Here is a 13,779-nt window from a genome sequence, read left to right on the forward strand (position 1 = left end):
CCTTTTTATAACATATTTATATACATAACGATTGTTCATGTCATGTTACCGTAAAAATTTTGTAAACATAGACTTATAATTTAAAGCTTTTTACAGCCTTCAATGAGCTTTAAATAATTTGATTGTTTAATCGAACGGGCATCAATAATTTGATAGTACAACCACTTGCTTCTAAAGGATTACGAGAAAATGAGTCCTTCGCAAAATGGCGGCTGAAGAGAGGTAACTGTAATGTCGCACGTTTTGTTGTAATTTTCAATACAGAGTTCACGGTTTAACCAGTTGCCAGCCAGTGTGTCAATGACATTGAGACTGCGCTTCGCAATAGTGTCAGTAGTTGTCAGATTGAAATTTTGAATTTGCGATTTTTAACTCGGCAATCAACATTTCTAAACAGTATTTTTTCACTCGTCAATTTTTAAAGTTTATTAAATAGACACTGTTATAGATTTGAGTCCTCTTAGCACTTTGCATTTAAGTTATAATTTCGTTTCTTAGGCAAGACAGTGCGGTGTTCTGCATCAGGATTTCAAAATCCCCAAAATATCGTCTTGTCAATAACTTTTAGACACAATTTTAAAAAAACTTTTTTTTTGGGAGAATTTCGAAAAATGGGAAAATAAAGTTTGTGTTTCACTTTTTTTGAAAGCTATTGGCAGCTCGGCTGAAAATATTTTTTGTAACACAAACTCGACCACAATCAGTTTTTCACTTTCTCGAAATCTGATTAGGGATGAAATATACAGCGATCCGAAAATCGAGTACAGAATTGCGAAAGCCATTTCGTCTGCGGGTCATGGAGATCTTCCAGCTACATACAATTTCAGTAGGTATCTGTCAATACTCTCTTATAAAGTAGAAACCTTAACTAGAACTGCTACAAAAAATTTATGGCATAAAAATAAGTAAAGTGCAATAAAAAATACCAATAACGAAGCAAAGGATGCTGTTGATTGATGGTATCAATTAAAAATGTAGTGAAGTACTAACTTATAAGCCTCATATATTGAGTGTTGGTAGGTTTAATTTGCGCCATGGAGCGCAACGTGCAAATAACTTATTTTTATTAAGTCCTTCCCGAGGTTACTTTTAAGTTTGCGAGCTTGTTAAGTACATTTCCATTATTGAGAACAAATAATGTGTAAGTAGTAAGTGCTGTCCTTATTAAAATCTCCAACTTCATCAATTCCGTTGGAAATTTTGCTTCTAAATGCTCACACAATGTTCAACAATAATTATGGCTAATTTTGTAAAAATGCTATGAATAATAATTCGACAATCATCATTATTACTGCTAAAAACATTGTGTTTTCTTGAATTTCAATTGTTAGTGGCTATACATATTGCACTATAGTACATAAAACCGGATACCCAATGTAACATATGGTTCTACACGTAGAAGATATCCAAAATCTTTCTTGTTTCTCATCCGAAATCATCGGAGAATTGCAATGATCATGGCATTGATAATTTGTTTATATTTAGTAGCTTTAAGTATTCAGTTTGCCGGTATACTTGATGTCGAATGGGTCGTGAAAGTGGTTTATAAGCTTCGCGCGTAACTTGCTCAAGATGAAATTACATTGGTGAGTGGTAGAAAAATTACGCAGAAAATAACATTTACAATATTCACATTATTACCTATTTAGTATATATTTTAATTTTTACATGCAAGAGCTTTTATGTATTTCATTAAATAAAAATAGATAAAATCAGATTTAAATAGGTTCAAAGCCTCAATATGCCACACATGGGTTTTAGGAAAAAACAAAGTAAGCTAATATCTAAATGATAAAGATAACATAATACCTATGTTTAAAATAACCTATAAGTATAGGAATAAATGTTAAAATTTGCTAATCAAATTTCCTTATTTATGGTTTTCCATAAGCGTTCAAAGACGTCATCACTAAGGCGCTTTTTCTTTAATTGCGACAGTCCGCGATAAACACTATTTAACCTAATTTATGGGACACACACATCTTTTAATACCTCATCAACAATGGAATAAACCTAGTAGGCCAGAATTCCAAGTTAATTTCGCGAAAGTAGATATATCACATACACGTACACCAAATAAGTGATAAAATAATTTCACCACTGAACTTTTTACGCGTTCATTGGTAATTTATTCAAACCTGTAAGGGCCAGAAATTGTTCTTTTAATTTCAAAGGTCATAATGGGTGGGCTTTACTATACGGAACGCACAAGTAAATTAATCAAATTTGTCAAGGGAATTATTATTCAAAACTGGTTCTTCCGTGCCAATCCTGCAATAAATCCTGAATGAATTAGTGTAATAACCATTAAACGGCGCGAGTATGGTTCGCAACTATACAATCTTAATTGTGTGACCTAAAAACATTTCGGTAGGTGAGTACAAAAATTAAATGTGTTTGGCATTGTAAATCCAACGCAAAAAACGCACTTTGAAGGCGAAAAAAGGCTGTCTCGTTTACTGTTCTGGCAAAGAGTTCTTTATGATCCCTAGTAAAAGTGGATGTAGCCGAACAAGCCCAATCCATTAATGATCTAACAACTAAAATTTTTTCACATTTCACTTGTTTCACAGAACAACTGGCGGTAAACAACTAAAATAAATTCCTAAATAAAAGTAATTAGAAAGAGAGAAAAGAAAACAGAGGAAAAAATACATTTAAATTAATGGCGGAAGCAATGATGGTCTCTTAGACTCTTTGTGTCATATTGAGAATTTACACGTCTCAAAAATCTTCTTTAGCGCTCAGTTTAACATTAATTCGGACGAACTATATAAAATAAGATACCTAGTTGTTCGGCGTTGCAGACTAAAATCGTCGGACAATGATTGCAGACTAGTTTAATCTCCTAAGAAATTATATAAATTCAAGATTTGTATGTCAACAAAGTTTTGTTCACACTTAGGTAAATTTCACTGAAAGATTTCTCAACTTCTTGTATAAGCCATGATAACAATGTTTAAGAGATAACTGTAAATAAATACAGCGCAGCAATGTCCTACGGAATAATCAGGAAATTTCTCATATTGTGTATCATGTTCCTCATATGTGAGTATTGTGTCATAAGGCTAAGCCTACTTTTTAGCTGTACGACTTAAAAGCATAGATTAGTGTCACTTGTACCAAACATTCATCTATTTAAATTAAAAAGTCTACATCATCAGGTAAGCTATAATTCAGGTAATAGTGTAAGTACATTACTAGCAAAGACAAATTTTGGGTATGTCAAACATGGCTTTGCAACACCCAATGAAATAATTATAATTAATGAATTCAAGAATTAATTATTGGAATGCGAAAGTATCTATAGAACATGACAGTGGATTTGTCATCTATAGCTACATCAACGGCATAAATGGTTGATGTGGACAGTGGGTAGCACCCTTGGTTTGGTTTTATTAATACATGTACCTATTTATGTAACAAGTTGGGGAGTTACCTTCGTAACATAGAATATAGTGACTACAATACATAAAGGCCGGATTCTAAAATTATTCAAATCCTTAGCGGTTATTTAATTAGTTCCAATTTAGTTTATTGTCATTTTGCTACGCCTCTATTACATTACATGCTTATAGAATTCTCAGTAATCGTGTCGTTGAAGTTGGAAGAGATAGCAGGTCGATTTAATTGTAGCAAAATTAAGAAATTCCTGCAATGAAAATTCATAAAAAATAAATAGCCATTTCGAGTTGCTTATAAAAAAATTTAAAATATCTGAATGCTTCCAAAGAAATGGCTGAAAATCGGAGTTTTACAAATTCGTTATTATTTTCCTTTGGACCATATTTGAACTTGCATTGTTATAGTTAATTTGGCATGTAACACTTCGTTTTTCACGCAATAAGCAAATTTAGTTTTTGGCTTTAATATAGACAAAAATGTATTTTTTATTTTTGGTTTTCATTTTCCATCAGGACTCTTAAATGCAATCACGTATGGCAGTTAGTTAATAACAAAATATCTTTTCACCACGCGTGTCTTCTCGCCTTCACAAGTTTGACTTTTTGCGGTTATTTCAGACGTCTTGGAAGTATATTAATGCCATTAAAGTAATTAAAGCACTTTAACGTCAACGAGTTAAACAAACACAAATTTTTGTACTTTAAAACTTGAAACTACAATTTACTTCCTCTGAGAAGGAACTTTAACTTTAATTAGTTGATCGTTTACTAATTCTTTTTGCTTCCCTTCGCGTAATCGTTCTTTCGGATAACGTAATATAAAAGGTCAATAAAACGAATACGCTGTCGCACATTTATGAATTACATCCAAAACTATTCCCGAGTTAATTTGGATAAATTACAAGTAACACTCCTAATCTTAATGTTGATGTTTGAACAATTTTATAAGGAAAACAAATATTCCATTAGATATGGTATAGTTTTAACTAATGATTCACATGAACGAGGTGTCAGATGGTGTTCAAAAATTTGTGCAAACAGCGTGTCCATCCTCCCATCTTCTTCAATTGTCCTATAAGTAAGGCCCTTGGTAGAGATTGGCACTTATTAATTTGAGGGAAAAAGCAATTATGTGCGCAATTTTCCAAAATAATTTTTTCTGCAGGGCAATTGTACCATCTATACTTTTATTGTAGGTCAGAAAAATTTTATTGTGACGTTGGTCTACTTGGTGTCACGTGACCTTTTGATTACGAGAAAAGAGCGTGTGCTAACTCTAACTGGGAACCTTTAAATAGTGCAGGTGTACTAGTATTCGGAAAAATTAATCGGACTCACAGGCTAGGTAATCTTTATTGTACCTATTGCTACGAAACGTTAAAAATTCCAAACTTAAAAAACAATTCTAACTCTGAACGGTTATGGCTACTTGAGCGTACTGTTAGGAGTTTGTTTATAGAAAATCTTGTCACACTACTATTTTTTCCTCCTTAGTGTTGGCTATGATTTATGAACATCATTTATTTTCTCGCAACATTGTCAACTTAACTTTTCACACCTTCGAAACCGCTAGATGCTTCAAGTTTAGAATTCTGTTTGTGTTCTTATAACATTTTTCCAAACTCAATAGTAAACTAATATGATATACACGTTCCTCGTTTTCCAAACTTGGATTCGTTTGCCAATATGTTGACTTATGAAACTTGTATCTTAATGTACTATTATCGCACGCAAAACAAAGTAGCATGTGGCAGTATCAAAAATGTTTGAGGTCAATCAGACAGTCGTGGCAAATAACGTGCATGCACTAAATCTTTTTACGTGTGCGTGTTCTTGTGCGTGTAATTTTGTTTTCGCACGCCAATATTTAATTCAACTTAAGACGATAACACAAAACTGATACACGTTCGTTAGTAGAAAAGTCAATTGCAATTAAACTCCGGTGAAGTGTCACTTTCCGCACTAGTTAGGTAAACAACAATTAAATTACTTGAGAGATATCGTTTTCAATGCAATCAGGAAAAAATAAAGACGGTTTTGCAAAGATTCGTTTAGAATTTGAAAACGGTGATTTTTTCTAACAGAAAATTGTGCAATTACTCAAAGTTTACCTGTACCTCGATTTTCTCATGGCGGCCAGTTTCTTACGGTTTTTAGTAAAAATAACCTAAAGCGCTCACGAGAATGATCTTTTATAGAGGTTTACAATCGTTGCATATTATTCGAAGTATGGTTTGGTGAATGTACATTTTTGAAAATGGTGAGTACAGGAAAATACATTCTACCACTGGATCTTAAAGGGACACTTTTGTGATTCATAAAAAAACATTCTGGATTAATGTTTCTTGAACTCGATTAAAATTTTTGTGGGTAATTTTAATTCCAATGCATTAACCTTCAGTCATTGTTTTTCAGACCCATTGGTACATTTATGGTATAAAAACGATTATAAAATTTGAGTACCCATTTTACCCTAATAGGCAACTTGCATTTATATATCAATAATTAATAAAGTCAGCCATCAACTACTTCCACCATCAGCGGCTGTATCAAGGCGGTCTCATGTTTTACCTTTGGCCGTGGCTCTCCATGTAAGTTAAAGAAATTCTAGAACGCCATATAAAAAAAATAGCTTTTTTCATTGTTTTAGTCTTTTTTAAACTAAAATATCACACCTGGAGATAACGCCGAATTTGACTTTCATTTACGCAGATATACTACAGTGCGTCTGATTAACCTTGCCCAAGTATCATTGGCCTCAATACATAAAGCAGTTCAGTATTGTGGTTCAGACAGTGGCGGAGATTTTCCTATGTTGGTTAATTCTTTCCTTAATTATGACGGAGAAACGCGAAAATTTCTTGTGTTCACTTGGGTAGTACTATAGAATAGTCGAATGTTCCCAAACCATTATGCATCTATACAGTTTATGGGTAAAGTAAAATTCACAACTCTCACCGCGATGCTGTCAACCATGTTGAGGTAGTTCAACGAGACCAACTGGATCACTTAAATTGGTTAATAAATTTCGGGTAATAATTTACAACAATCACCTTCACTGTTCAGTCGAGTCTTCAGTTCTGTGTGATCTTGATTCAAGTGTTTTATAATTCGTCGTCACTTTGGATTTTGCCTTATCACGTTTTACCCATATGAAAGAGAGTCTTTACCGGCCAATAAAATTATCTACTATTACAAAAGAAGTGGAGCATAGAAATATCCAGTTTTCTCTTGGATTTTCAAAGTTCCCTTTCTTAAAGTTAATTACATATAAATGCAAGAATATAGCAAGACATCTATGAACATCTACCATTTCTGGAATTATGGTCAATGGATATAGGCAAAATTTTTGCATTGCTTCTGGTTCATAACTACGGGTAATACCATTATAATACACATGTAAAACCTATTTAAGTTTCCAAAATAATCCTTTAACTTTGGCTTTAGACCGATTGGTCCTTACATGGGTTGAGATTGAGCGAGAATTTGAGATATATTTGAGTCAAAAATTAGCAAATATGCAATAACGTAGAATTTTTAAATAGGTGTTAGCATTATACATACAGGTAGGTAGTTAAATTCGCACTCTCCGTAACTTGTGTCTTGCATAGTACTTGTTTTATTAAACAGTGTAATGTCTAACATGAATACAAATGAATTGGGAAAATTGTATAAAAAGATACTGCAGGTGTTTCATTGGGTGTAAATAAACTAATAATTCTACTGCGTTGTACTCGTTAAAAGAATTATAATATAACAAGGAACGAGTCGACAATTCGGCTATAAGGTTTGCTGGGAGAGAGGGGACCCAATGCAATGGTCGTTGCAAAACGTTGTCTATGCATTTTACATTTGCGTGATTTTTTAGGAATTTGTACACAGGGCTGTGACTGACGACATTGCGGTGTTTTTAATATTATATTACGCCCGTTGTCTTACGGCACCGTTATTAAAGTTCAATTATTTTATAGGTCGGTTTCCATTAAACTTAAAGTGAAATATATGTATATAGATTGGTCCGCAAGAAGTGAACTCGTACCTTTTCTCGAAAACTATTAGACTCAAAAAAATAAATACTAAAGTTTCTTGGTTTAAACAAATTTAATACTGGGTTTATATAGCGCATAACATAATAACCTAATGCATAAAGATGCCATTTGTCATGTACCTGTACGTTATACATTGTATAAACGGTGGTATGTTATGCATTATGCCTTGTTTAAATTTAACTTTACAATTTGCGAGAATAGGTACGGAGATACCCCTCGAGGGCCATCCCTGTTCGTTGTCTTGGATTGCCCTAAGAAATTCATAGCTCTGGTTGGATGCTTCCTTTAGTTCTCTGAAATATTTGAACTGAAACTGTAAAACTGGTTACCGGTTACTTAGTCCTATAGCCAAGTTACTTATATGGTTGAAAAATCTATTTTCGCCATATAGTACAGAAAGTAATGATGTACTTGGTGTCTAATACCATTGCAGCAATAAATTCTGTAGTTTTTTTTATGACATGTATGTAATATGTAGTAGTAATTTGAAGCTTTTTGGAGTTGTTTTCGACATACCTGATGATATGTGTAGATGCATTTTTTGCTTTATGGTCTAAATTGGTGACGCATATACCTATTGGCTGAGGATCATATAACGTGAAAGAGAGATACAAACGGTTAAACGGGGAAAATGTTTTCGAGAATTTTGATTTACCTTTTACCGTTTTTCCGATAAATAGAAAAATTGGATATTCTGCATTTCGTGCAAATACATAATTTGTCATCAGTTATTTCGCGTTTACCTATATATGGTAACTTCGTCAATTCCAATGGACACCATATTGTTTTTTTTTTTTAATGTCGGATAGCGCCATTGCACAGAATCGAAATTGTGTATAAATCGCAAAAACCATTTCAATTTACACTCAATTTTAATTTTACTCTTAAAAAAACGCGATAATGTTAATGTTATCAATAAGTAGGTCAATGCTTGAAAAGGGTTTTTAAGCTTTTTCTAAAAATACACAAAAAACAAGATATGGCGCAACCGGAAATCTGCAGGTTTCTAAATACCTCGCATACGATATAAAATCGTTTTTTTCTTCTCTTTTTTTAGGTCCTAAAGGCAGTGACAGACTTGTCCCCGAAACGTCAATAAGGGTGGTCGTTCGCGCCCTTAATAACGGACTGACGTTATTCTCAGTTTTAACGGAGAATAATGTGCAATCCACTGCCACTGCTTTAACAAACCCTACTGGTATGTGAGGTTTTCTCCCCAAAATTATAAAATAGTATCTTACATCCAGGAGGCATCCAAAAGGACGAATCAACTTGTAGGCCTCAATCGCAATTTCAGTAATATAAATGTGCCGTTTTGTGAAAAAACGGGAAGAATGCGCGCAATGTTCACGTGTGAAATTTTGGCTTTACGCCGAAACTTCGATCACCCTGTACGTAGCACAGAAAAACAAAAACCTTTTGTCAAGACAAAAAACAAATATGTATTAGCATTTAAAAACTAAACAACCGGATTCCGACCCTGTTCTCTAATTTATTCGTATGTAAATTGATCGCAAAGGAAATTTAGCCAACCGTGCTCTCACAGTTGGTTATTTCAATACATGTAAAGTGAATTTTATTACAAACCCAACATTCACAGTTGTTTGATAAACAATGATAACGCACCAGTCGTTGAACACATCTCATAGCATGCACGCTTACCACGAAACTTACGTTGGTGCTCATTTCACGTTTCAGTTTCACCGGCTTCTGGACCACCCGCCAGACCGCCGAAGAGAATGCCTCCTCTTCCTGGTTCTTTAGCGGAGGAGATAAAGTGAACCTCGTACAACCCACGAAAGCAATTCCAAGCATATCTGCAGCTGTGGACCTAATGGGAGAGAGCGGGCAAGATGTGGATTTTCGAAATGTAATCAAAAGCAAGGCAGAGCAGCATACGAACTATTTCAAGGGCTTGCTAGGGAGATCTGTTTTGAGCCAGCCTCGGAGTTCGTGTAGTACCTTGCAGATGGCAGACTGGGTTTCGTCGTTATCATCAAAGACTTGCGAATCTAGCGCCGATACGGAAACTAAAGTAAGGTGTAAAGGTTTAGCTGTCAAGATCAGTAGTCGACATCGACGACAAGGCGTCTACGAACGCGAGATCCTTGAATCGGAGATCCATCATAATGAAGGAGGTTTTAAGAGCGTTCGACAACTGCGGGACGAGTATGTTGCCATATTGATGGAAAGTTCTAAGCCTTTCGAGAAAGCGTTAGAGAAGAACGAGAAACTTTTGATGCCTCCGCAGAGCGATTATTGCAGTTCTTCGGGATCTGGGGGAAGCGATGAAGAACGCGACAGGTCACAACATTTTAATTGGCACCGAAAACATAAAGTTACGCGATGCGAAAGCTCAGATTCGGCCATGGGACAAAGCGACGAAGATCCGCAGTCCGCTTATCAAGATTTTCAAGAGACGAAAGACTGCTCTGCAGCTAGTCCCAGAGGGTCCATAGATCACTCTAGCGTGCCTAGCAAGACTATCATCAAAGCCCAAACCGTCCTCTTTCCTCTGGATAGGAAGTCCAGTATGGACTGCACCAGTGAAGATGCAGAGTTTGACCCCAACGGAAGCAGGAGGCAAAGTTGCTTCACTGACGATGGTGATGACGCGTCGAGATATCGGTATTGGCGAACACCTTCGGTGGTGGTCAGTGATTACTCGGACGACATTATGGGCCTGACTCTAGAGGATATCGAATACATTCGGAGCCATCGGAAAGAGCCCACTTCGAGCCCCGAATCGAGTTTACACAGTTCGTGCAGCAATTTGAACTACTGCGGTTCAACGATCAGCAGTTTAGATTCGGATTATGTTCTTAGAAAGCCCTATAGAAAATCGTCTAATTGTTCTACCTGTTCAACGGTCAGCGGGGACGAAGAGCAGGGAGTTGCTGGTGACTCTTCAGCGACGGAGACCACTTTAAAACCGCAAGCAAAATGTCGAAAGGTAAGTCTGCTTATTTTTGCAACTATTGTCAAACAGGCGTTATTGGGCGATAATTTTAATTATTTAATTAGATGCAATCTTTAAAATGCAATTTTGCGGATATCAATACACTCAATGCACGTATTTATTTCAAATAAATCTTCAGAAGAAGGAATAAAATAAATTTTACATCTGAACATATATTAGTTCCATTGGTTTTGTTGACACTAAGCAAACGCTGATAAGAGCGGTATTTGACGTCAATTATGACGTTAGAACAGACTTGCCGCCGGAGGTCAGTGGGATCAAACGACGCTGGTAGGTAGATAACAGATATCTGTGGCATGGTCGTAGATATCTTTCATGTCTATAACAGAACTGGCACAGTTTAACATTATGTAAATGAGGATATAATTATAGTTTTATGTAAAAAAAATGGTTCCCTGTATCATAACTACCGTTTAGCTATCGGTCTTGGTTTAAATAAATGCAAGATTTATTTTCTGCGAGAAATAGTTAAAATCAAATTCAACATTGCTAACTTTTAACCAGTTATCATCGTCGACTTTGGTTCCCAGTTCATAACCAAATCTATAAATTCTTTTGTTTAATTTCTTCAATTAGCTGCTTTATTTGTGATTATTTATGTTTCATTTTACACTCTAACTGTCTGTAATAATTAACTGGAACCAGTAGAGTGACCGCAAACCAGATTTGCTTACAACTTTTCAGTTTGTAATTGTGTTACTTATTTCGTCGTACCCAGTTCTATGTAAACGATAAAAACCCCGAACATGAATGATTGTGTCGAATAATTATGAAGAGGCTAGGAGCAGAGTTTCTTCGATGTTTCCGATCTACGGGGCTCCATTCTGGACTATGGCATAACTCAATCGGGGTTCCAGCCTTGATCTTGTACATCGAGTCTCAGGCTTACGTAATTTAAAATTCCGCTCTCGGTCTTGGTTTAGGTTTGATCACGAGTCCCAGAAAGAGTTTGGTGGTACTACAGGGTGTCCTCGAATTACGTGGCCAAAATAATACCGCAGATTGTTTGAGTGAAAATAAGTCGATTTAACTAAACTTCCCTCAGTCCAAAAGTTGATAAATTATGGAGCTACAAGGTGTTAAAGTTGAAAAAAAATCACATTTTCTTTAATATCTTTCGATTTCTTTGAGTTAATTTCACGAAATTTCATATTTGAGGGTGTTTTAGGATACGAAATTCAAATTTATTAACGATTTAGTTGTTTCTTCTAGGGGGCGCCACAAGCGACCATTAGGACACATTTAAATCTCTGTAACTTTTTCGTGCCACGGTGTATATTATTTTGGTATTTAAAAACCTTTTTCCCTACCTTTTATACTTAGAAAAGGTATACTTTATTGACGTCGCTAGAAGCAACGGTTTTGGAGAAAAATGCATTTAAGCTTGATGATGCATGCAAATTACCTTAAAATTATTTTAATACTAAATAACTACTAATATGTATTATATAATTATATATATTATATATTAATATAATACTAATATGACTACCTAATATGTCAATATTTGTTTCTCCTGTAGCTTTTAAATGATTAGAAATTTCAAAAAACTTTTTATACAAAACTTGTTTAGAATGTATCAATGTTCACATTTTTGAAAAAAAAAGGGTATGTTTCTGAAAAAAAACATAAAGTCGGCGTCGCGACGCCGAGCGTCGCTTTCCACATTTCAAAATTTTTAGCATTTATTGTAGCTTACGTCCTTTTATTTAATCTGGTGAAAAAATTATTTTGCTAAGCCCAACTGTTTTCGCATAAAATGGGTGGGGCGTCGAGTTTGAATGACCCTGTACATCGTGTTTCAAATTGGTTTTACATCTATAAGGACCTTGGTTACCACGAGAGACGCGAAGTCGGTTGAATGGGAAATGTTTTAGAGGATTTTATGAGACATTTATAACAAATTTAAAATTTGCTTTTGCTTTTATCGTTTTCCAGAAAAATAATTGCCTCTGTAAGTGTCAAAGTTGATTTACAAGTGAAATTTATGCGTTAAATCGGTCGGTTAAAGCGGCGCCAAATTACTCAAACGAAGACCAAGTGGACATGGTAGACCTCTAATGCAAACGAAATAGAGTAGCAACTGCAACTTTCTCGTCATATGCACAACAGCGTCCTTAATAGAATCGACCGAATGTGAGGCAATTTAGGTACATAAACTGTCTTTTACGTGGCTGATTCCGCTAGGGAAACTGAAGGAATTATACACTGTTTACTAATACTCAATTATATACAATTTACGATAACTAATTAATCACGTAACGTACTCCGTTATTTTGTACACGGCTTATATGTATGTGCTGTGGCTATTTCGTTTGCGTTTCTATTTAATTTGAAATAGAGCTCTGTCATGTTCACTGTCGTGCATTTCATTCGCAAATCAAGTTTGACACTTGCAGTAGTAATTATCTTTCGTTTTGCATGAGCGCAGGCAAATTGCCCTTTAGAAACGAGATAACGGCGTCAACAAGTTCATCGTTGGAAATACTTTTTTAAGCGCTTTCCAAAATTGCAAAAAGTCGACATTATGTCCACAAGAAATTGCAACATTATTGTACAGAACTATTTTTGATACGTCACTGCATTCTACATAAAAACGTTCGTTAATCAGGTTTTATTTTGAAATCATCGCTGAAACCACATGAGCACGGGACGATGACGAAACAATTTTTTTCATTTTCTTATTTAGTTCCAGAGTTTTTCAGATCTCGATCATCCACTATAACTTCAGGGCCTCCGGGTCTCTAGGTGATTCAGGTAACTCTATGGCTGGAAAATTTTGGATTTCCCAAAATCTGGTTTCGATAATGATTTTTTGCGGCCTGAAACGACTGCTGCAATAAATCTAAACAAACTATTTTCAAAATGGCGTTACATGCAGGAATATCGGCAGCTGGCAATCACATTTTTTGTTCCTTTATAAATAACCAACATTTTTATTTCTCGTTTAGACTCTTCATGAGGTTGTGAGCTTAAAATATCCATTATCCTAAAAATTTTTCTCATACTTTCTGACATGTGATAAGATTCAAAGTGAGGGTTCAACGTGATTTAAGGAACTTATCAGGCAGGATTTATAAACTCTGTTACTTACTTTGTTCGTGATCACCGTTGTTTTCAGGTTATACTTAATAGTATTGTTCCCGTGTGGAAGATTTATCATGGTTAAAAAAGTGGCATGTTTCTTATGTCACCGAAATTGGTTAGATAGGAAAAACATGGAACAACTGCTAGCAAAAATGGAAACAGCGAATGACGCACTAGCGAAGGTTTGTGAACTGATAAGTGTGATTTTGTATGTTTGTTTTTTGAACAGCGGGAATTACGTTCAACTAGTTACAAACAA

General features: G+C 35.1%; 1 protein-coding gene across 1 annotated transcript in view; it reads left to right on the plus strand.

The window, feature by feature from the left end:
* Nucleotides 1-1,435: 1,435 nt before the first annotated feature.
* LOC136340561 (uncharacterized) overlaps nucleotides 1,436-13,779 on the plus strand; it is a 45,501-nt gene continuing 33,157 nt past the window's right edge. The window contains exons 1-2 of the mRNA XM_066284744.1: nucleotides 1,436-1,586; nucleotides 9,152-10,406. Coding sequence (XP_066140841.1) covers nucleotides 1,573-1,586; nucleotides 9,152-10,406 — 1,269 coding nt within the window. The 5' untranslated portion in view covers nucleotides 1,436-1,572. The remainder of the gene's footprint in view (nucleotides 1,587-9,151; nucleotides 10,407-13,779) is intronic.

This window comes from Euwallacea fornicatus, chromosome 8, assembly GCF_040115645.1.
Source record: "Euwallacea fornicatus isolate EFF26 chromosome 8, ASM4011564v1, whole genome shotgun sequence".
NCBI classification, from domain to species: domain Eukaryota; kingdom Metazoa; phylum Arthropoda; class Insecta; order Coleoptera; family Curculionidae; genus Euwallacea; species Euwallacea fornicatus.